Source organism: Pungitius pungitius, chromosome 6 (genome assembly GCF_949316345.1).
Source record: "Pungitius pungitius chromosome 6, fPunPun2.1, whole genome shotgun sequence".
NCBI classification, from domain to species: Eukaryota; Metazoa; Chordata; class Actinopteri; order Perciformes; family Gasterosteidae; genus Pungitius; species Pungitius pungitius.
In genome coordinates, this window is record NC_084905.1 from 756686 (window position 1) to 779457 (window position 22772).

General features: G+C 42.3%; 1 protein-coding gene across 2 annotated transcripts; it reads left to right on the plus strand.

The window, feature by feature from the left end:
- Window positions 1–1411: 1411 nt before the first annotated feature.
- kras (v-Ki-ras2 Kirsten rat sarcoma viral oncogene homolog) lies at window positions 1412–10135 on the plus strand. 2 transcript variants are annotated; one of them, XM_037451242.2, is made up of 6 exons: window positions 1412–1805; window positions 3577–3694; window positions 3956–4134; window positions 4533–4692; window positions 6208–6332; window positions 7829–10135. In XM_037451242.2, exons 2-5 carry the CDS (start codon window positions 3584–3586, stop codon window positions 6325–6327), a joined length of 570 nt encoding a protein of 189 aa, XP_037307139.1. In that variant the 5' UTR covers window positions 1412–1805; window positions 3577–3583; the 3' UTR covers window positions 6328–6332; window positions 7829–10135. The 2 variants fall into 2 exon arrangements, with proteins under 2 accessions (XP_037307139.1, XP_037307141.1); XM_037451244.2 differs by lacking the exon at window positions 6208–6332 and having other exon boundaries at window positions 1534–1805.
- Window positions 10136–22772: the final 12637 nt, after the last annotated feature.

Sequence of the window (22772 nt, forward strand, 5' to 3'; positions counted from 1 at the left end):
CTGCCCTCTTGTGACCAAACACGCTGGATGTGCCTCTAAATCAGGCCTTTTTTCGCCTCTGCGGTCAGTTCGGTGGAATCAGCAGGCTTTAGCGCTCTTACGTCATCAAGTCTGGGCTAAAGGCTTTGTCCACGATTAAGTTATTCAGTGAACATAAAGTCTCTTCTACTGTCGAAATATATTCTTCAATTGACAGATGGGCGTTTTATGCACGTGATCAACAAACAGAAAATAAACTTTGCATAACTGGCATTTTAATCTTTGGCAAATCCTTCTCATCATGGAGCCTTTTTACCAGCAGGAAATCACAGGTGTAACTAATGATGTTAACAATGGTTATTCATGTGAGTCACCTTGCGTAAAGTAAGAAGCAGCCATCATTATTGTTTTCAGATCTTTGATTTTACTGCTATGGGATGTCAAAATGTGACACTGTCATAAGATAGCCTGTCATGTATATTATATTATATGCCAACCGAAATTGATTCATTACTTTTCTCTTTCTTGTGCAGGTTTGTGTCAATTTTTTTTGTATTATATATTATTCTTATATTGTATTTTATATTATTATTATTATCATTCTTTTGTTGAAAACCACTCAAATAATAATTTGGGTTAAAACTGACTTTTCCTCCCCCTTCAAATGGAGCAATGTGTGGTTTCAGGAGAGGCGGTTCAGTTTGGAGAACTGTCAATAGTGACCTCTAGTGTCTCTGCTGCATGAAGTAAAAACATGGGTCAAAACAGTGTATTTGATGCTCTTATATCCCCCTTCAGTTTTCCGTATTGCTGCTAGAAGCTATTAGATTTCACACAAATCACAATACACAAATCGTAGGATTCTCAAGACTTTTACATTAGATACGTCCTGGAAAAATACCTTTATGGTAAAATAAGTGTCTACCAAATGGATAAAAGGGTAATTTCCTTACAAAAGGTAATCACCCCAGCGGACTGGTTCTGTCATCTGTTGTCGTTGTGGGCCTGTGTGTGTGATGAGTATGCGCATTGATTGCGCAGGAGCGACCCTAGTGAGCACTTTAGAGAAGTGACAGCGGATTGCCAAATCATTTCCTTGCCTGGGAATGACGTCCCTCCAACACGATTCAGTTATATTTAGAGCCTATATATAGTGGAGTCGCCCCCTAGGCTTTGTTGACTCTGCAGCAGGCAGCAGCAAGGGATCGCTGTACCGAGAGGAGACGTCCTGAAACGGACACCATGTGACCTATATTGTTACCATATTGTTTGTGATCTTTAAAGCATAAATGTGAATTACTGGGACTTCCGATGACATTAAATTGTATAAACATGGCAACAACTTGAACATGGCCGACCCAGCTTGTGCACTTACAAAAGTCAGCAGCGCGGGTGTCTATGAATGTTACCTTTTTTTTTTAAATAAAAAACAGCAGGAAAAAAAAACAGTAAAGTATATTTACAAAGGACACACGTAAGAGTATAGTTTCCTACATTGCGACACCAAGTTGAGCGATATGACCCAAACCGGTTGAAATAGCCAGCTATGCTTTCTGGGTAAAGTGCGCTGCGGTATCCGCCCATATTCGCTGAAGGAGGCCAACCTGAGCAGCGAGGCCGGACGCCGGATCAAATGGAAAGTTCAATCGATTAATTTGCCTACTTTTTTCACAAGTTTCACCGCTCGCTTCTGTCACGAGGTGGTCCGATTTAAATGCGGGAGCTTCGGTGTGAAATAGGAAATGCAGAGATCGTGTGAAACGAGAGGATTATCAGCTTGACTTATTCGGTCGCTACTTCGGACGCGGAACTGCACTCGTTGAACGGTAACACAAATTCATGTTATTTATGCGTGTGTGTCGCTGTGTGGTTTGCTGCAACGTCGTATTGATTGATTTATCACACAGGTCCGTTCGCCTGCAATGGATCCACCGCAGTATATCGTCATAGTGAAAGCGTTCATTCCGTCGGTAGTGCAAACTACGCCCAGTTGCGAGCCTCACGTCTGGCCCTGCAATGCAGACCTTTGGGCTAGCCTGTCAATGGCGGCTTCCCACTCGCCACCCGTTACCGCCCCCCCCCACCCCCCCTTTTTTGAATGAATGGCACCGGGGGTGTGCGCGTGTCCCCGGGCACACGGTACCGGTAATGCCACCTGAACGAGTCGCTCTTTGTGGACCACACAGGCTCGGCGTGTGAGCGCTAGCGTCAGTTAGCTCGGTCCTGTGGCGGCGGGCTAGCTCCGATGCTAAGCTAGCAGCCTGGCGATTTAAACCAGTGCTCGGAGCTTTTTTTTTTTCTTTTTTTTTTTTTCCTCTCTCATCCAATATGGTAAATCTGCAGGCAACGGACCGCTGGATTTAAATCAAATTCCTTCAGACTTTTAAGCCTGGTGTGGATGCTGTTGCCTGCTTGGACCCAACGGAAAGGGCTTTCGATCAAAAGGCCTGCTTTTATCCTCGGTTCATGAACTGCTGCGAAGTGGTCTGCTTTTAATCCACAGTAGCGAAGAAGTCTCATTTATCATCGGAGGAGACACGCTTTATTCCTGTAACGTTAAATAAAAAAAGGTGGGATGGGGGGGCTGTATATACAATGACATCCAGGTGCAGTTTTCACTACGTTTTCATATCGACAGTCATGTTTTAGAGCAATATGTTTTCCATTTAAATCCACAAACTTTTACCACAGTGTGAGTCATCAAACCGCGAGCTAGACTGTATATCAACGTTTTTGAACTATACAACACACAGATCACCCAAGGGGGGAAAAAAGTTAACTTTTTTCTTAAATATTCTGTATTGTACATAACTTTTCAATTAGTCTCCTAATTTGCCTCAGCGGCACATTCAGTCGCACTTTTAAGCCGGCGGGTTATGTCATTCTCACCGGGATGGCAAGCATGTGGCAGACAACCTTCCAGCGGTGCTTGCTGAAATGACCTGTGATAATGTCCGTAGCTTTAGCTGTCAACAAGAGTAGTTTTCCCGATGGACAGAAGAGCCCTGCTGTATGTGGGAGTCGCAGGCGGCGTTTGGCCGAATATTAAAACCTACAAGCCCACCTTTTTATTAGGTGTATTGAAGAAAAGCACTACACCTCATGTCAGCCGAATAGGCATCAAACCACATGCTGTGCTCTTTGTGTGCCAGTGGTACTCGGTAAAACTCCTCCCTGGCTGCAGGCTGAGCGGTGTGTACTGTAACTGGTGAGAAGGCCAGCTGCCCCTGTTGATGGGCGCTGCTCCATAAAAGCTGGCAGACAGCAGAGCGCCTCTCGCTCAATTTTGGAGCCTTAATGTAATGTCATGGATCGCTGCCCGGGGTTAGATTCTGTTGTGTCTCTGCCACTCTGAAAATACCACTGAATGTGTTGCAGGAACCCCACATTTGGTTTGGTACACTCTACCCCCCTATTTGTGCATCAGCTTGGTACCGGACTGACAACAAATCAAATTGTTATAATACAAATATTATTTAGTTTTAAATAGCCATAACGGAATACATGTTAGTGCAACTTTTCCTCTGTGGTTGACCATGTGGTGAATGACAGTGTTTGGCAATATGTGAGTATAATGTTTTATTTTTGGTCCCACAGGTGAATCATGACAGAGTATAAGCTGGTAGTTGTGGGAGCTGGTGGCGTTGGCAAGAGCGCACTTACTATTCAACTCATCCAGAACCACTTTGTGGATGAATATGACCCCACCATTGAGGTAAAGAAGCTTTGTGTGTTTTGCACTCCCGTTCATTGCTGTTTCTATGTTTTTATGTGTTTTTTTCCCAGTGTGGGCCAGAACAACAATAAGCTTTAAGGGTTAATTAAAAAGTATGCAGTCACTCACTGTATCCAACTGGATGTTTAAATCCGCTTGCCATAATCTTTGGTATAGATCAAATGAATGATCATTAAAGGATGTATGGACGCTCAGCCTAATAAATCAACATCCTAATTTCTGCGCAACCTCCTCCTCCAGGACTCCTACAGAAAGCAGGTGGTGATCGATGGAGAGACGTGTCTGCTGGACATCCTGGACACTGCAGGTCAGGAGGAATACAGCGCCATGAGGGATCAGTACATGAGGACAGGGGAGGGTTTCCTCTGTGTCTTTGCCATCAACAACACCAAGTCCTTCGAAGACATTCACCACTATAGGTAAGATAAGAGACTGAAGGTTTGGGCTCAATATGACTGTATGGCTTTAGTTATAGTTAATAGTGAGGGTATTTCGGAGAGGCTGTATATGTAATCAAAATGTTCCTGATTTGACAGTCCGGAAACTTCTAATGTCTGTCATTATCCTTTTCATCTGTCCTTTTTTTATTTCTTGTCTTCTGCCCACTGTCTAGAAACGGCCAAACTGCTCAGGAAATTACATACGTTGACAAAATTGCAGCTTTTAGCAATCCAATCATGGACGTGTGTGTACAATGTCTTTTCTTCTGAAAAAGTGTTTTCCCGAGTTCTGTGTGTGTGTGTGTGTGTGTGTGTGTGTGTGTGTGTGTGTGTACATATAATCCAAAGATTTTCCCATTGTATTCGTCAATCTCCAGAGAACAGATAAAGCGGGTGAAGGACTCCGAGGACGTCCCTATGGTGTTGGTGGGGAACAAGTGTGACCTCCCGTCCCGGACTGTGGACACCAAGCAGGCTCAGGACTTAGCACGCAGCTACGGCATTCCCTTTATCGAGACCTCGGCCAAAACCAGACAGGTGAGGGTCCAGCCCGAGACGGCCGCGCCCTCAAGACTCAAAGCGGTTCAGTGTTTCAGTCCGTGTGGAGTATTCGGCTCCAGGGTTGTGGAGTGTGGAATCCACAACTGCTCAGCAGTATTGGCTTGAAGGACACAGCAGTCCTATAAATTCCAATTATATTCATGGAGATGTAGTGTTTTTGACAAGCGTCCTTGCAGAGGCTTGTCAATCTTGGCACTTGCATTACAAGAAAAGTTTTGAGTCTTGTGGTGCTGTGTATTTGGTCTTTTTAAAAACATTTATTTTTATTTTTATGTTGCTTGGAAATGTCTCAGGCGACGCGCTGCTCGTCCTCAAATCCTCTTTGGTCGATTTTCATTTAAACGTCTGGGGGACGATGTAATTGCATGCTACTTTCTCGTGGGTATGAATTGTATCGCTGAGGAACCTGCACTACCAATGATCTGCAAATCAGTTAACGTGTGTTAAGCATGAGAGGACAAACTGTCGGTAATTCCTCAGGGGTTAATAATTCTGCTTCCTGGTTCCTGGCTGGGTGTTCTTGGAACAGTTGCCATGGCTCATCAAACGGTGTGTTGATACTTGTGAGCATGGCCTTAAGGAGCCGATTGACTGACCCGCTGCTCTGTAAACACATCTTTTCCTGATCTTTGACCTGGGGCTGAATCACAGCTCATTCGGGTGCAGGGAAAATGAATGACACCATGATTCATTTCTTACAGATGGGTTTACCTATTCATACATTAATTATTAATTAATTCACTATCCACACTGCTGTTGAACCAGAAACCGTCTCTTGCTTTTAAAGCCACCCAATGTTGGGCAAGTCTACTTCTCTGGGAAAATGTTCACTTGCTGTATAATGCACAATCAAAATATGCTCCGATTGCATGCACTTCTCCTTTTTATATTAGACTCGCACTTGGTGATACTCCACCCCAATCTTTTCTGTCCCACTCACCCACTGGAGGCTTAAAAACAGTTTTTGAAAGTTTACAGCTGGAATTTTAGTTCAGTTGGAGAGCAGTCCTCTGATGAAACTTAAAATACACAATTTCTCAGACGGCTCCGGCACCATAATGCACCTCCTCCACTGTTCCAAACGTGGGGCTTCTTGCCAAAATACATCCAAGTGCACTAAATTAGAATCGGCTTCAAAGAAGTTTTTCTTAAAAGCATATTTTTCTGCCTTTTGGCAAAATTATGATTGTTTGGAAGCAACGGAGTGGGACATATTTTAAGGACATGCTGATACATTCCCCCCCCCCTGCCACCAACCACCATTGCAATTCTATAAAGCTTTTCATTGAAGAAAAAAAGTGTCACAGGAGGTGAGTGTTCTTTAATTTGCAAGAAGTTTGGGTGGAGTATAATTTTCATGAGGCAGGCCAGACGGCAACACCCACTTCAACACACTCCGTTTTCTATCTGTAAGCTGTAACCCATGCACCCATTCAGTGTGTCCTCCTGTATTCCTCAACATTGAGGCAAGTTGTGTCTCTAATGCTGCAGAGAGTGGAAGATGCCTTTTACACTCTGGTACGGGAGATCAGGCTGTACCGGCTCAATAAGTTCAGCAAGGAAGAAAAGACTCCGCGCTGTGTCAAGCTTAAAAAGTGTGTTGTGATGTGAACGGGGTAAGTGTATGCAGCCGCGCGCCCATCAGCTCTCTGTGCGTGTGTGTGTGTGTGTGCGCGTGTTGGTGGGGATTGTGGAGCAGTCGAGGGGAAGAGGACGCTCCCTGAGAGCTGTGGCTTCATGGCTCTCGAAGCCAACCTGCTGGTTTTCTACTGGGGGCTGTGGTGGAGCTCTAACGGGGCTGAAACCAGCCCATGGTTTTTTTTTTTTTTTTCCCTATCGCTGATTATTCTCTTTGGCCATTTTCATACTGGGCTTTGGTTTTCTTGAGCCCTTAATGTGAGTTCTACTGCCCCCACTCCCCGTCTTCCTGACTGTGCTGGTTTGCCTTCACACTTTCGCATAATACTTTCCTCGTCAAGATGGGGGCCATTGCTTGGGTTTCCATGAGGATGTGATGGCGGTAGGTATTGAGTTGTGTGGTGAAGGTGGATGCTGGTCCTGCACCTCCACATGAGCACGATGGAAGTAAGGCAATGAAAAATAAACACAAGGGAACAACTGAAGGGCTTCACACACGGCACGCTGAAGTAGGCGTGAGGTTTCATTGGTCGGCACCTGTTCAGAAAAGGCAAATTTCCAGGCAACTTGCTCTCAGATTCTGACTAAACTACCAGTGTGCACCAAGACCTGCAAATCTGGGACCAAATCCGTAATGTTCCCGATTGGAAAATGTGTTTTCACCCCCAAAAAAAGGTGTGTTGTGTGGGATTCTGTTGTTGGTGGCTACAAATGGCGTCGTGCCTTTCCTTGCCTGCGCTCTCCACTGCTTCACCTCACGCTCTCCCCCCTGCAGCGACCACGCTGTGCTAATGTTGATGCCTCTGGCATCGACGGACAGTAGCTGTGCCGACATGGAGCCCTTTTATTCACTCGCAGTCGGAACAAGTGCTCAGCAGCAATTTTAAAGCCTCATGTCAACACCTCGGCCATTTTACATTTTTTTCACAATGCTTTTGCACAAACTCGCAGCAGCAGACGAAATGTTTCATGCGTTTATTTTTCGTACTGCGCATAGATTATACAAACGTAAATTGCTTAACGGGCATTAAAACGTGCTGCAGGAGTTGGTTCAGCGGTAAATAAATGGGCTCATGTGGCTGTCACTCTGAAATGAATCAAGTTTGATCTGTACGGCACTGTTATGCTGATGTGAACTTTGACCATATCGAATATTACTTTTTTGAGATTTAAGTTTGACTTCTGGTTTTGAATTGGTAAAAGAACTAAATTAAATTCAAACTCTGATAGACGTGAACACTTTAAGTCAAGACTACCCATCAGTTTGATATGAGTGTTGTTGGGTTTGATCTGTCCCTGATGATCTTGATTACTTTATAAATTGAGTCACCTCCTGAATCAAAAAACATTGTCACTCTGTGGAATGGGTTTTGATGTTTGATTTATTTATTTCATGATTCCTTTTATTTTGACAATCACTGTTATGAAAATAACAACCTGACACTGAATGCCTTTTTATTTGTTTTTTTTCCAGGGTGTTGATGATGCCTTTTATACATTAGTGAGAGAAATCCGGAAGCATAAGGAGAAGATGAGCAAGGAGGGTAAAAAGAAGAAAAAGAAGTCCAAGACAAAGTGTACCCTTATGTGAATACTCACCCCTTTTCAAGACAGACTAAAACAGAACTATGTTGAACAGTTAAAGTAATACATTTTGTACATTACACTAAATTATTAGCCTCTTTCTCTCAATACCCACCATACTGAATACTAAACCTGACCCCTTTCTGCCTTTCTATTGCTCCCCGGACACCAATATGCTTTATTTCCAGTTTAGTGCCAGTTGCCCACATGTGTTGGTCCAACCGTTTGATGTCATTGGATGAATTTACATTTTTTTTTTTTTTTGTGTATAAATACCTAATAGAGCTCAAAGCTAATTGCATCACAGCTCATGTTTTGATAATTGATTATGCTTATTAAGTCATGACCCGTACAAGGTGTGTAATGCCCTTTTTAACTTTGGGATGCCAAAGAATGAATTTTCATCTGATTGTCATGGACACAACGGGTTGGAGGGAGGGACCAGCATTCAGCCAGATGAGATCCAGACGTCCCAGCCACCTTGTGATGGTCTCCTAGGTATGATGACTTGACACGGATTAGTATGCATGCAAACCCCTCTCCTAATATTTTAACAACCTAAATAGCTATTAATTAATTTTCAATTTGTCAATGCGTTGTACTTTGTGGGGAGTGATTTCTTGCCTTCATGAGATGTCTTTTTCTTTTTCTATTTTTTTGCATGCAATGTCGTGGACAACATGAGTATTGCAAACGTCCTCTGATGATGCATTTAACAGAGCCAGCATTTTACTTTGTTTTCAGGCTTATATAGTAAGTAGAGTAAGTAATCATTACTTGCTTTTGTGAGTAGCAAATCTGCCATTTTAGCTCCGCTAACGACAAATTCAGAGTAACAGATTTTTGGACTATAGAACAAGGGCCAGTGCCATTTCATGTTGCAGGGACTCGTGCCTCATGATCGCTTCTACCAAGCAGCTCTTTGGCCCTCGATGGCCAAACTTTGCCCGCTTTCTCTGAGGCTCCACTGCAGGATTGTTTAATTTATCCTCCATGTTGCTATTTGTCACAAAACAGTTGAGTTCTCCTGTCGACCTCCTCGTGATGGAGGGTCATAGTTGAACAGTCTGAGGACCGTTAGTCAGCTCTCGAGTCAACGTTTCTTCAGTTGGAGGCTTGGTGGTGCTCCAGTAGCAATAGTGTCCTGTCTTGCACATTTTTTCCTAAGCTGTGGACTGGCTAGAGAGCAGGAAAGCATCTTTTCAGCTGCTTTCAGGAACATTTCTCTGTGTGGTGTCATGGAGGTTGTTTAAAAAAAATGTTTTCCAAATGGATTTTCAGTTTCTTTTCATCCAGTTTTAGGATTCTTTTTTTTTTTTTTTTTTAAGTGTTGAAATTGTTTGGGCTGCCTTTCAACAGAAATGATTGTCCAGCAAGGTAATTTGTAATTTTCTCTCGCAAAGCTTGTTTATCGTGGTGGTGTAACTGGAACTGAACTTTGTAAATGAGGCCATAATTGCCGTAAAATTGGTTTTTAGACACAATTGTCTTTATATTAAAAAGTCCCAGCTTCGTTCCCAGGTCAACGATATCATCGTCTTTGCAAGCTGTTCCCGGGGTTCTTTATTTGCCTGTTATGTTTGCATTAGATGCTCCATGTAGACGGCAGAAAGACAAAATGCCGTTCCAGCAGAGCTATTGATACAGAAAATCCACACATTATAAATTTTAGGATTAATGAATTTTGACTGTTTATCATTACCTCTTTTTTCCATTTAGTAGATAACTGTTTATGCAATTCTAATTGTGGAACCCTCTCGTTAACCCAACGGTTTCAAAAGTAGTTTTACTGAAATGTTTGAATTGTTCCTCTTCCTTTTGATTGCGTGCCAACAGCTAATTTCTGAAATGTATCATTTATACCTGGATCATATTTTAACAACATTTGTATAGTTGTGATACTGAAGGGTGCATATTTTGTAAATTGTGCTTGATTCTGTTGGTGTGTCTAAATGAATGTTGCTTTAAAGGAGTTCCACTCCCTCTGTGTATGTGATTAGAGTGTGTGACTGGGTCCAGGTCTAGGGAAGTGAATGAATGACCACTTTACAACACACCTGTTGTGGGCAGTGCACAGTGGTGATCTGATCTCACACGAGTCTATTTTTGCCATGAATCTCACCACTCCTATTTAATGTGTATTAAAGAACAAAGTAAAGAGGAACTTAATTTTGTCTTTCTTTCTGAAATTATCTTTTGATTTTTTTTTTAAATGTTTACTCCCCCCCCCCCTCAACCGCTGGAGTGATGGTTATCACACCGAGGCTTATGTGCAGTTTTTATTAGTGTGTGTGAATCTACTGGTTGGGAGTGTTTCTTTCATCTTTCTTTAAATGATATCACTGTAGCCCAGCAGGTGGCGCTGTTCACCTATTTTGATTGAAGTTTTTCAGAGACTAACCTTTTAAAAGGTTATTCCACCAGCTGGCTGAAGAGTAAACTTAGATCAAGCTTTTGCAAATGTATATTTTCCCAAAAAACCCAAGATTTCTCATACTAGAAAAAGCAGACTCAATAAAATGTAATTAAAAGAGTGGCCTATCATTTTTGGTGAAGTAATCATTTTCATGCATCTGTCAACCTAATAAGAGGAAAGAGTTCTCATTTTTTAAGAATTTGAAAAAACTGATTTCTGTATACCAGTACCAAATCTGGTATTTTTTAGATGTAGTTTCATGTATATCAAAATGCAACAATATCATTTATACGTTCCATCTACATATTAATGTATGTGGTAAGTGCTGTATGTATAATGTATGATTAGCTTATGTGATATTTGATCATTGAAGGTTTCTAAGGTGACTTGTCTAACTTCAGGAGGAAGTCTGTTGGAATGCTGCTGCTCAACAAATGAGATCAAAGGAAGAAAACGTTTTTAGCTTAAACATACTTTTTTTCATACTCATTTGCCGTTAACCATTATAAGGAAACACACTTCCCGTCGATATATTCATTACAACTGTCAAGACATTTGCTCTCTAAAGCCAGTGTCTGTCTTAAATGAGTTTGTAGGATGTGTAATGCTCTGACATGTTATGGATGTTGCAACGTGAAAGTTAAAAAAAGAAACTATTTGGCAATACTGTATATTCATTTCACTCATTTATGGGCATGTCAATTGTTTTTCCATGTATGCAAAATACATGGGAAAACTGCACTCTAGATCTCAAGATTTACTATTGACAAAATGGAACTATTGCATTCATGACAGAACCAGCAACTTTTAAAGTCTGCCAGATAATTCAGCAGGGAGAAGTCAATACAATAGTGTTTTTTCAAAGGAGCATCGGTGTATTGTAAAAACACACACACATAAACAAATCTACACCCTGTGCCAGACTGTCAGTTTAAGGTTGTTCACAGGATGCCCTGAAGTAGACAAACATGTGATTGTCTTGAAAAATGCCCTCAGAGGCTGTAATAAGTTTCATGTCAGTGTGACCACTGAATGAGACACATCTGCTCATCTTTACTGACTCATCCGGCCTTCTCTCCCGTCAAAAAGGTGGAACCCTATAGGCTACGTAGCATGGCTAATAAGTGCTAAAAGCTAAGCAATTAACATCAAATTAGTCAATTCATCATCATTCAAAAGATTCTCCATCATAACTCAAGTGAACGCGCCTTGTGTTTCTGCATAACCCCCAGGGTCCACTTCTCTGAAACAACCAGTGGGGACAATGCCCCCACTACTACCTCCGCGGTAGTGCGCTCAAGACTTGGCGGGTGGGATTTGAACCCACTGGCGGTGCGCACAGAGGCTTTTGGCACCCTGCACTCACCCCTACACTACCAGTCCTGGTCACATTTTGCCAACTTTGATTCTCCTATTTAACCTTGAGCATGTGAGTTAAACCTCAAAAGTCTTTTTAAATGCTGTTTCCACATCTGGGCTTGAACCCACAACCTTCAAGTGCAGTGCAGGGGCTAATGTCAGCAGCTCTTCCCCTGTGCTACTTCACCACACACTAACCAACCCTCTGTTTGTTGTATTTAACCTTGAGATTGCTACTCAAACCTAGATTAATATTTTTAATCGAGTCCCGGCCCTAATATATATGTGTGTATATATATATGTATATGTATATGTATATGTATATATATATATATATATATATATATATATATATATATATATGATAAAGTTCTCTTCATATATATATATATGAAAAAGTTCTCTTCATAAAAATGTATACTTTATATATCAATATTTTTCTGCATCTATATTATTTCTTAAACATGAACTTTCTCTGCACAGTGGGGTTGTAAAGGCAAAGTGATCATGCCTGAATTCAGAGGTCACCCTCCGTGGATCACTTCACAGACGCAGAGACAACAAAGAGCGGAACCCTTGTCAACATCTCCGTGGAGGTGTTTTGGCACATTACTCCCATGCTGAGTGTTTTAGAGGTCAACACAACTCTGCATTGGCACGGACTCACACAAAGTAGCTGCACCGGTGACAGGAGTTGTCCTCTGGCTGCAACATGTAGCGTCGTGTGGTAGAGGGTGTGCTTGTTTAGTCATATTCTGTGAAAGGGAATGTCATGTAGCATCAACCATGAGATATTTTTCTTTTCACACTTCCAAGAAATAAATGCCAGCTCGATCGTGACCAGAGACGGCGTACACGCTTCAAAAGGACACGCCTCTGTATATGTGTCATGTGCAGCCAATGCTGGGATAATTGGCTGCGAAACAATATTCTGTGTAAAAGCAACCTCTAAAGCTTTTTTCCTGTTTTGGTCCACTGTCCAAAGTTGTTATTAATTAATTTCTAATTAAATATAAAGTGGCAATTGTTTATAGGTGTTCTTTCTTTGTGGCCATCTAATTATTCAGTTTTCTTCATAATTGTTGTACACTGGGGAAAGAGAATGGCTCTTTTCACAGCAGGTTAAATTGTTTCCAAACTGTTGCTCTGAACAATAAACTCTGGTAACTTATTGTGACAAGGTCTATTACTCTTTCTTCTTAAACAATGGCGCTACGCTGCCTGCCACATAACAGCCCAGAGGGAAAAAGAAAGGAGATCTAATGAATTATGCAGAGAGCGCTTTCGCTCAGCCTGACAGTCTAAAACCAGCCTGGAGAAAATTGTAAGAGAAGTATGAGTCAGTGGAGGCATTACAAATCCCCCCCCCCCAGGGACGGCCAAGACCAACGCCTGTCAGTCAAGGCCCCCATCCCTAAACTGTAATCTGGGCACAGCGCTAAGAAGCCTGCAGGTCTGCAGAAACCGGTCGGTGGAAGGACGGGGAAGGAAAAGACTCAGGAATCGTTCCTGTGTTGCAAACAACTGCTCGGCTCGTGCATCATTTATAGAACGAGCTCAATCACAATCATCAGCTCCGACCCCGGGGGCATATCTGCAGAGGGGGTGAACTCACAATCATCCGACGGCCTGACCTCTGCCTTGTTAGTGCACAGAGCGAGAGAATTTCCTCTTTATTTTAATGAAGCACGACTTTTCTCCCTGGCAGGCAGCCGAGTGCGGGGCAGCAGGAGCATCGTGTGGTAATGAGAGGCCAGAAGGTTCAGGTGTCTTCAAACTGCAGCGCAGAGAAGAGACTTAATACAGACGTGTTTTCACCAGCCCTGGAGGAACCGGAGAGCTGGATGAATATTCATGGGGCTGTGATGAATTGTGTTGCCTACAGCATCGTGCCACTTTAAAAGCCCTCACGCTGCTTCTTTTATCACACGAGGTCCTCGCCGCTGAACCTCGCGGGCCGCGCCGCAGTATCCAACTACCAATTATCATCCAAGATCATTAACTTGTTATGTTGACACAAACACTGCAATTTGTGATGGCCTTCTTTAGTCAAATGACCCTATTCATGAGGAGTTGCCGGCTGGGTTGATTGGATTTTTTTGTTTTTTTTGTTCACGTCTCGCAATCACTCAACGAGGAACGTTTGGGCACAAAATTAATGAACACCGTCTAATGCTTTGAACTGTGTGCACGTTGCGTTTTGGAAGGGGTGAACTTAGCTTCAGAATGTTGTTGTATTAAAAATGAAGTATGCATCAGCACAGATTGATCTTGTTTGAATGTTCACGCCTTGTTCCGGTCCAGCAGCAATCTCCTGCTGATGACGGTGAGTCAACAAGCGGAGCGATAAAGGGTTGCAGGGACGGAGTGGGGTGGAAGAGTGGAAGGCCTGGGAATTGAGTAGCGTCATGTTCAGCAGCCCCAGACGGGTGATTCATACCAGCCTCATCACTGGCAACAGACAGGACATCCAGGCCTTTATTGCCTCCATCCATCACAATCACTTCATCAATCTGAGCCCATGTGAGCCAGCTTTCCAACCGGTCCCCAAACACCCATCGCAGCGTGCCGCCGGACAGAGATTTACACCCAAGCACCAACACCCTCCACCTCTCTCGCTTTTCCACGCACACCAAACAAGAGGGATCAGCTTCCAAGTCGACTTCGGACACACACACACACACACACACACACACACACACACACACACAGAATGAGACAGAAAGAGAGGGAGTGTGTGAAGGCCATTCTGGAACCAGACACGGTGTGGAGTCGTTCCCCTAAGGGCCTCCGTCTGACAGGCCATCCTGCATTCTGAGAGCCACTTACACTTCAGCCACATCATACCGCCTGCTGCCAAAGTGTCAGGAGGCCATATCGTGATGGATATACTAAACTTTAGGTGCAATCATTACATTATTCCCCATGCTCTTTGCAATAGAAATAACATGCAAAACGTTATTTGACCTAGTGTATCATTTGTATCTAACACAGGACTTGATTGCCCTCAAGCAAAATGCAATTGTTTGCGCCTTTTCAACCCAATGCATGAGTCTTGCAATAAATGCCACCTTGTTGTTTTTTAGAGAGGCGGATGTGCATTTTGTGGAGGTTTTGCACAGGAATTCACAAAAGATAAGGCTGTTGTATGACACAAATGTAAAAAAGCAATAAAATCATAGTCATAGTATGCCATAATAAAGTCACCAAAGTCCCAGTATTGTAAGTTGTAAATAAATGAAATGATGTGTACCGTGGCCTCATATTTAATAAGATAATTCTCAAAATGATTAAATGAAAATAAATGAATAAATAACCAACTAGCAATAATACATTGTTACACCACTGCATTCAAACTAAAAGTAATACACAATGTTTTATGTTTATCTCAAAATCAATTCATATCACTTGAGGTTTTGAATGTTTCATTTCACATGCACATGGTTACTGTTGTCATGCTGTGAATTATTATGGTTTGCCTTTGTGCTCTTTGTCATTCACTGAGGCCTTCGACGCCATTACACCATTCCAAACGTCATGGCAACACAGACTGAGTTGATTTTGTTGTTGTTGTTGTTATTCTATCCTTTACATTTGTCAATATCTCCCTTCCTGAGGGAAGGTTTAAAATGCGTTGAAATGCATAAACCCCCACACAGAAGATGATTATGACGATTATACCAAATGTTAATATTTAGTGAAAGCAGCATGTTGAAAAATATCAAGCTATAGAACAAAAAAGCAAGTTATGAAAAAAGTAATTATCACTTATAATATATATTTTTATATTATATAATGTCATAAAACATTATAGCATAGTATGTAGTAGAAAAAGTAAAAAAGTGATTAATAAATCATTACGGTCTACTAGCTGATGCTCCATGTTATGGTAACACAGCTTTATGGATAGCTCACAGGAGGGTGTCTAAAAAGGTCACGTGTTGCATGAAAATATAATAATCTGTACGTCAACAAATTCATAAAAATCAGAGTGTGTCGTATTTTGCAAAGAAACATCCGAATTCAAGCATTTCCACTAGAAGCTCCAGCGGGGGCCTCTAGCAGCAACCAGCTCGTTACGGACTGCTGCAGCATGCAGCCTGCGACCTGCGACCTGCGACCTGCAGCCTGCAGCCTGCGACCTGACGTCCCGCCACGAGGAGCAAAGAGCAGCTCCCGGCAGCAGCAGCGTCTCCTCCTCCAGCCAGGATCTATTTTTTGCGCTGTGGACAGTAAGATGTAAAAAAACAAGTAAACTACAGAATTTCATCAAAGTATTAAATTAGATTAGATGTCATTGTAAATTAAAAATCGATAAAAACGTCAAAAATCAAGATGTTTATGTGATTAGAAAGTCAAACAAAGAGTTTGCAACATTCTACTTTTTCTTTTAGTGCCATACTACAACTAACTGACTAATATAAAAAAACATATACTGCAACCTTTTAATAGTTTTGTAGGTTCTGGAGTAACCGAGCCAATTGTTGTTACTATGCATTTTCTCCTGTTCACCTTATTGTGCATAAACAAAAAAAATAGCAATACTTGTTGTCAGTCCAAACAAGGAATTTATCAAAATGTACTCATCTTTGAGGGAACGTGTGGAAATGGCTTTGTAATGCAGTTAAAGACACAGTGTTAAAAGATTGCTGAATATAATTAATAACTTGTTTGATCCAACTGCCCCTGAGAATTGAGTTTAATGCAAACGGTTATGATTGTAAATCCCAAGCAATTAAATGAATTAAAGCAATGTCATTATTGTCATCATGCATTGCCTACTGCAATCAATAATACAGTGAGTGATCAAATGGGAGTTAATATAATTATTTGGTAGACAATAAAAAGGAATACTGTCTTAACTCCTGAACTTCCAAATGCTTGAGCTCAAAATATTTATGAGGAAAAAATTGAAATTGATACTTTTTATTCATTTAGTTGGAAAAGAAAAATCTATTTAGACCAAAGATTAACCAAAAATCTATTGGCTAAATCTTGAAAGCTGTACTCATTAAACAGTTAAATGTGTAAGCAAACATTTCCCTATTTAGCAGAGTAATATTAGGATTTATTTTTAAAAATATATATGTCCAATATTGATTTTCCCGTAGATCCACAATCTGGACTGCAGCTAGCTGCTAATTCTTTCTACCATTTGGTGCTACGTTGGTGACATGCAAGGGGTTAATCACAGCTTTTTTGTCAAAAATACAGGTCTGCTGTTGCTGCAAACTATAAACCAAAAGTTGCTGGATAAAATAAAACAGCTGGATACTGCAGTTGTTGGCTAACGTTACTGATACAGTAGATGGTGCATTTTCTAAGCGCTGTTTATGGACAAATACACATATTATGCAAGTGAATATTTATGACAGCAATGCAGTGGATGTGGGACTCACTAAAATAAAGCTGCCATTATCAATGACAACAATTGACGATGGTGTGTTTATATCAAAATAGAGAGGGAAAAAACCCTTATTTTTAACGTTTAATCCATTGTAATGCCATCTCAATATTTCCCAAAGAGTTAAATAAATACCTCTCGTGCAGCCTCAAAGGCAACATAACTTTATCAACTACAGTATTTATTGCTGAATCTGGCATTTCATTAAATTGTACTTGATAATGTCTCCACCTTCTGCACACACAACATCAAGATAAACCTCAAACGTATTCTTGGCTGTTTATTGGAGCACGATTTAGGTTGCTCTCATTTCTTAATACACATCTCCCCGGGGATCAGTTGGGTTTTGCTCACAGGCTGCTGTCAGAAGGCGAGGGTGCAGGTTGAAGGCAGGCAGGACTCAAACGCAGGAGTTTCAGAGTTTCCAAAATGTGCTCTTTATTCAGCACAAAACCGAACAGAAGCAAAAAGGCCGTGCACCAACAATGACTGACGTAGACAATGACGCGACCGGGGACAACAGGCACACGGGGGCTTGAATCCACAAGGGAGGTGCAGGTGATTGGACACAGGTGGAAGCAATCAGGCAATCACAGGACAAGGCAGGAAGTGAAGCTAACCCAGGGACACAAGAGACAAGAGACTACAAAATAAGACAGGAAGAGGACCCAAACCGTGACAGCTGCAGAACTTTCTCTCTTAAACACATCACTTTTTCAAATGAATCTTGAGTGACATATTTTCTCTTTGAGGTTGAAGTTGTGAAGGGATTCGTAGAACAATAGGAAATCCCTTTTCAAAAAATTGATTCATGTTGATTTATGGCTGCTATTTCACACCCCTCTGCCTCTTCTGTACATCCTTGTGCACGGACCTTTGTCCTACAATGTGACACACAGGGTGTCGTTACAGGGTAGGAATGCAGCCAACTTGGGGAAGATAAATCAATGGTTTCTTCCGTAAAACATTTAACTCTGGGCTTTGCAATGTTATTGATTTTAGGCACCACACAGTGTTCCATCACGTTTCCTTTCATCGGAAGAAAAGTCTTGAATACTCTCCTTATTATTATATTCTACATTGATTTTTTTTTTTTTAGCCCAAGCTTTAGTTTGAGTTCTTATAACAAACAAATAAAGTGACTGTGAGAGAAGCAGTTTCCCAGAAATGTTTGCTTGCTTGATGTCAGGAGAGCGACGTGAGGGGCTTAACACAGAGGGAGAGAGATAGAGAGAGAGGGGGGGGGGGCGTACACTTTTAAAGCAAGTCTCCATCAGCGTGGGGATGTTTGGGCAATGGGGGTTTCCGTGGAAACAAAGCGAACAGCAAATACACTAAGAGCCGGAGACATATAGTGCTTTCGGGGGCAACAACAAGTCCAACATCTGGCTTCACCGACACCTCCTCCTGTGCTTTATGGAGATGAATTCATTACGGTTTGGTTGGCTGCCTGTTTGCATGTTGTTGTGCGTGCGTCCGCGTGCCCCCACGTGTGGGCCTGTGTGCATCAGATAGTAGGACAACACACCCTCACACACAGATATAAATAGGCAAACCAGAATACAGGGGGAACTGAATAATAATTAGTTTCCCTGGCAGCTATTCAAACTTACAGCCTGCCAGCGTTATGCACAGTGAGCAGAATGCAGAATTTGATGGCAAATATGTGGCGTCCGCGATTCAATCTGCGACTTACCTGTGACGATACAGATTCACTTCAGGGCACATTTCTTCTCATTGCATCTCTGTCTCCCTTGTGCTCACTGGCAGGTCTGCTTCGTGAGTCAAACCAAGGAATAAGTAAACGTGTGGATGTGCATACTGCAGGTTTGCTCATCTACGTCTTAGACACCTACGGTAGGTTTGTGCAGGTGTCACAGGCGCCATTGTCAGTGGAAGCTCTCATCCGCCGACATCCCATGTGCCGTCATACGGTCCAATTACAGAGCGGATAATAGGTATTGTTACACACTGGGGATTGATTCAGGACAAAAGAAAGAAAGAGTTGAAGATGAGACTACACGGTCATCAATGGCCTTGGAGATCACTCGCTTGGAGACTCAGACGCACAAATCTGAAATCACGTTGACGAGCAACTTTTCTGTAATAACAAATCCTTACAAGCTAACACAGCCTGCTCAGCCTCACTGTCAGGGTGATGGACTGTGTTTTTATGGAGATAACTCCGAGGTGATGGAGCCCCTGACCATTACCGGATGCCAGTGCCACTCAAGCATCGGTAAGCTTTGCTCACATGAACAATTGACCACTTTCCTTTATTTTCCTCACGACTCTTTGCGCTCTTCTCTCTTTCGTACGACGCGAGAAGAAATGTCACAAATCACTTACCTTTAACCACTCACGGGGCACAGCTGCGATTTATATTTAATACGACCCTGACAGCGCTCTCAGATGATGTCTTGCTGCCGTGTGAGTTGTTGCTGGGCATTCAGAAACTGTGGAGAGCTGACGCTGTGCTTTGTGAAGACCAACAACAGTTTTCAGTTTTAAAATGTGCTGCAGTTAAAACCACGCTGGTGAATAATCAAGAAGGCCAAACAAAAGTCTTTTGTTAGAGGCTCCATTTACCTCATCTGCCATTTCATCACGTTTGTCAGGTTGGGACAGGCTCAAGATGGCGGCGTCTCAGTTCCGACAATCCTCTCATGTGTAGTCCACCCCACGTCTCAGCCAAGCACACAGTGTCTTCCTGCCTCTGATCGGGATCCACTGATGTGGAATGCTGTTGCTGAGATGCTTGAGGGCTTAGGGAGACGTTTTCCTCTGCGCCGATTTCAACTCTCAGATATACACTTTCAAATGGATGAAAACACACACACACACACACACACACACACACACACACACACACACACACACACACACACACACACACACACACACACACACACGCACACACACTGGTTCCCTGCAATCAGTCTCCTAAACCCACTCAGGTTGTTGTTGTGAATTGATAATTTAGGCAATTTAATCCATGATTAATAATGTATCACACACAACAGATTCAGAGCAGGCAGTCTTTGATCTGGGGAGATAATGTAGTCTTGAAGGTCATTCTGTATGTTTTTTGTATGTATTACTTTACATTTTTTTACATCTTACACACCTGTGCAATAACTTTCAGATAAGGTGTAAATGACACAGTTTGGTAAAGAATTAGATTTAGAAAGAGGGCATTTTACAGTTTTTGTTGGATAGTTGTTCTTTTCTTCTGCTTAACTGTTTGATAGACTGAATTTTGCCGTATGGTTTCAGAATACAATGCAGCATCAACACATTGCCTCCACAGACATGAATATGCCTTTTTTTTGTTTGCTATAAAATCACAGCTGACAGTTGGTCCAATACAGAGTGTTTACAACACGGGCAGCTCAAACTATTTGCATTCGGCACAGTGTTTAATCAATTATAAACTGTTTAGAGAAATGGACTCAGGCACGAAATTAGTAGAAGCTATTGTTGGTTTAAGAAACATCAGTTTTCTTTTTAAAAGACTGCTTCCGATCCATCAGTCGAGAAGTTAAACATCATACTACTGACGGCCAATAAAAAGTGCGGAGAAGGCTTTCCTTGAAGCAAAAAAATGGCTGTTGGTTTCCTTTCTTTTCTCTTTTTACTGTGAATAATTGTAACGTTAAGTAAAGCAAGTTATCTAACTGTCACCCCCCTCCTCTCTTCCTCCCAGAGCATCTCCTCTCTGTGTGTCTCTGTAACATACACATACGCTCTTGCACAAAGGAGGGAAAGTGTCACTATGGAAACAAGGAGGCGAGATTGTAAAAGCTACCTCTTGAGACGAGAGTTAAGACAACAAAAAGGAGTCCACAATGTGAGTGGCAGAAAAACAGCAAATCATTTAAACGTCTCCCTCCCGTTACGCCGCCGCCTTGTTGGCCTTTTAAGACCCTTTTTTGTGTCTTAACCAGACTGTGGACATCAGTGAATTGTGCGCAGACATGTATGTGCATTTTAATATTCTCTGCTTTCTTGTTTGAGGACAAAAGATTGAAATGCATGTGGCTCTTTGGACAATTGTGTGTGTGGGTATGGGTGTAATATGCACCACACATTTCCCTAATAGGGCTAATCCATTTTAATCCCACCTGCCACTGTTACCTTACAATGATGAATGTAAGCCTAAATGAGTTGAGACACAGAGAAATGCCCGAGGGACACAGAAGAGGAGGGTGGGAGGTAGATTTAAGTCTCAATATGTGTGGTTTGTGTTTTCCTGTGTGTGAACTTCTCTGCCTCTGTGTGTGTGTGTGTGTGTGTGTGTGTGTGTGTGTGTGTGTGTGTCCTTGTGATTGTGCAAGTATGTGCGTGTGCATTTATTAAGGAATCTGCAGCACACTGAGACAGGTCCTTCTTCCCTGCCTTGTTCAAGGCTATTTTTTTTCACAGGTTTGCAGGGTCACTGCTGTCCTTTGTGATGTCTCCTTCAGACACAATCAGCACCATGGACAGCAACACCGATCTCCCCCCCCCCCCCCCCCCCCCCACCGCAGGCACCACAGCAGGCATCCATCTCAATAGACTTAAAAAGGCTGCCTTTGCTTTGCTCCTTGCCTTTTTCATTCCTACAGATCTAAAAGAATTGGGAAGGTAAAATAAGGCTCCCCATTACGCTTCACTCTGGATGTACTCCCATAACCCTTGATCTTTAACACGGCTAGAAGGGAGGAGCAGGAAGAAAAGTGAAGAGAAGAGCTAATTGTGAAACACCTGCAGGCAACCATCTATTTATAGAACCTTTAAGCAAAAACCCTGCTAAGTTTCTACTGGGATGACACATTTAGATGCTTGATTATGAGGGGTAAAATATATTACAATACTGAGCAGCTGTGAAAAGTCCTCCTTTTGCACTTGTGTACAGCGCCACCTTCTTTTTGCCAATGTCTTTCACATGTGTTGGCTTTGAAAAATAGTAGCAATATGTGGAAACATATGAAAGAGAGAATTGGAGGAGATATTATAGTAACAGGGGAGGGAGAGATGGGAGGAGTATACTACTGTACAGAGTGAGTGAGTGGTTAAATTTGGGTGAGAGAGGGAGCGATAGGGAGGCTGAGACAGTAAAGGAGAGAGAGAGAGAGAGAGAGGGGGAGAAGGTGCAGATAGCGGGAGGGAAAACCTCTTCTCTGAAAGAGATGATGTCAGTCTTTGCAGCTGAGCCCTCGATACGATGAAGACTCTCTCCTCTGGAAACACACGGGCAGCACAACCACATCCAGCTGAATTAAATCCTGCCGGTACGTATGCTATCATCCATCTTACATTAGTGCATTTTCTTTTGTGCTGCATGTTCTTATGCTATGAATTACTACCAGTCTAATTTCTACAAAGCAATTATTTTGTTGTTATTATGTGTCCCAGCGTACCTTGTGTGTGTGTGTGCGTTAATGTGCGTGTATGTGTGTTGAGTCTACACCTCTACATCCCACCTTGTCTGTGTGAATTTGTGTGGGTGTGTATATTTAAGCGCGGGGGTGGGTGGGGGGGGGGGGTGTAAGAAGAGTGCTCACTGCAAACGATGTGGCACAAGCACGCGTTAGTCAAAAGTTTATCATGGAGAAGGAACTGCTGCATCGAGTCCTCTGGGCATGAAAACAGCTTCAATTATGAAAACACAAA

Coding starts and splice junctions, on each gene's coding strand:
- kras (XM_037451242.2), top strand. CDS start 3,584: ATGACAGAGTATAAGCTGGTAGTTGTGGGAGCTGGTGGCGTTGGCAAG. Junction 4,135..4,532: donor GAAGACATTCACCACTATAG/GTAAGATAAGAG, acceptor GTCAATCTCCAG/AGAACAGATAAAGCGGGTGA. Junction 4,693..6,207: donor CCTCGGCCAAAACCAGACAG/GTGAGGGTCCAG, acceptor CTAATGCTGCAG/AGAGTGGAAGATGCCTTTTA.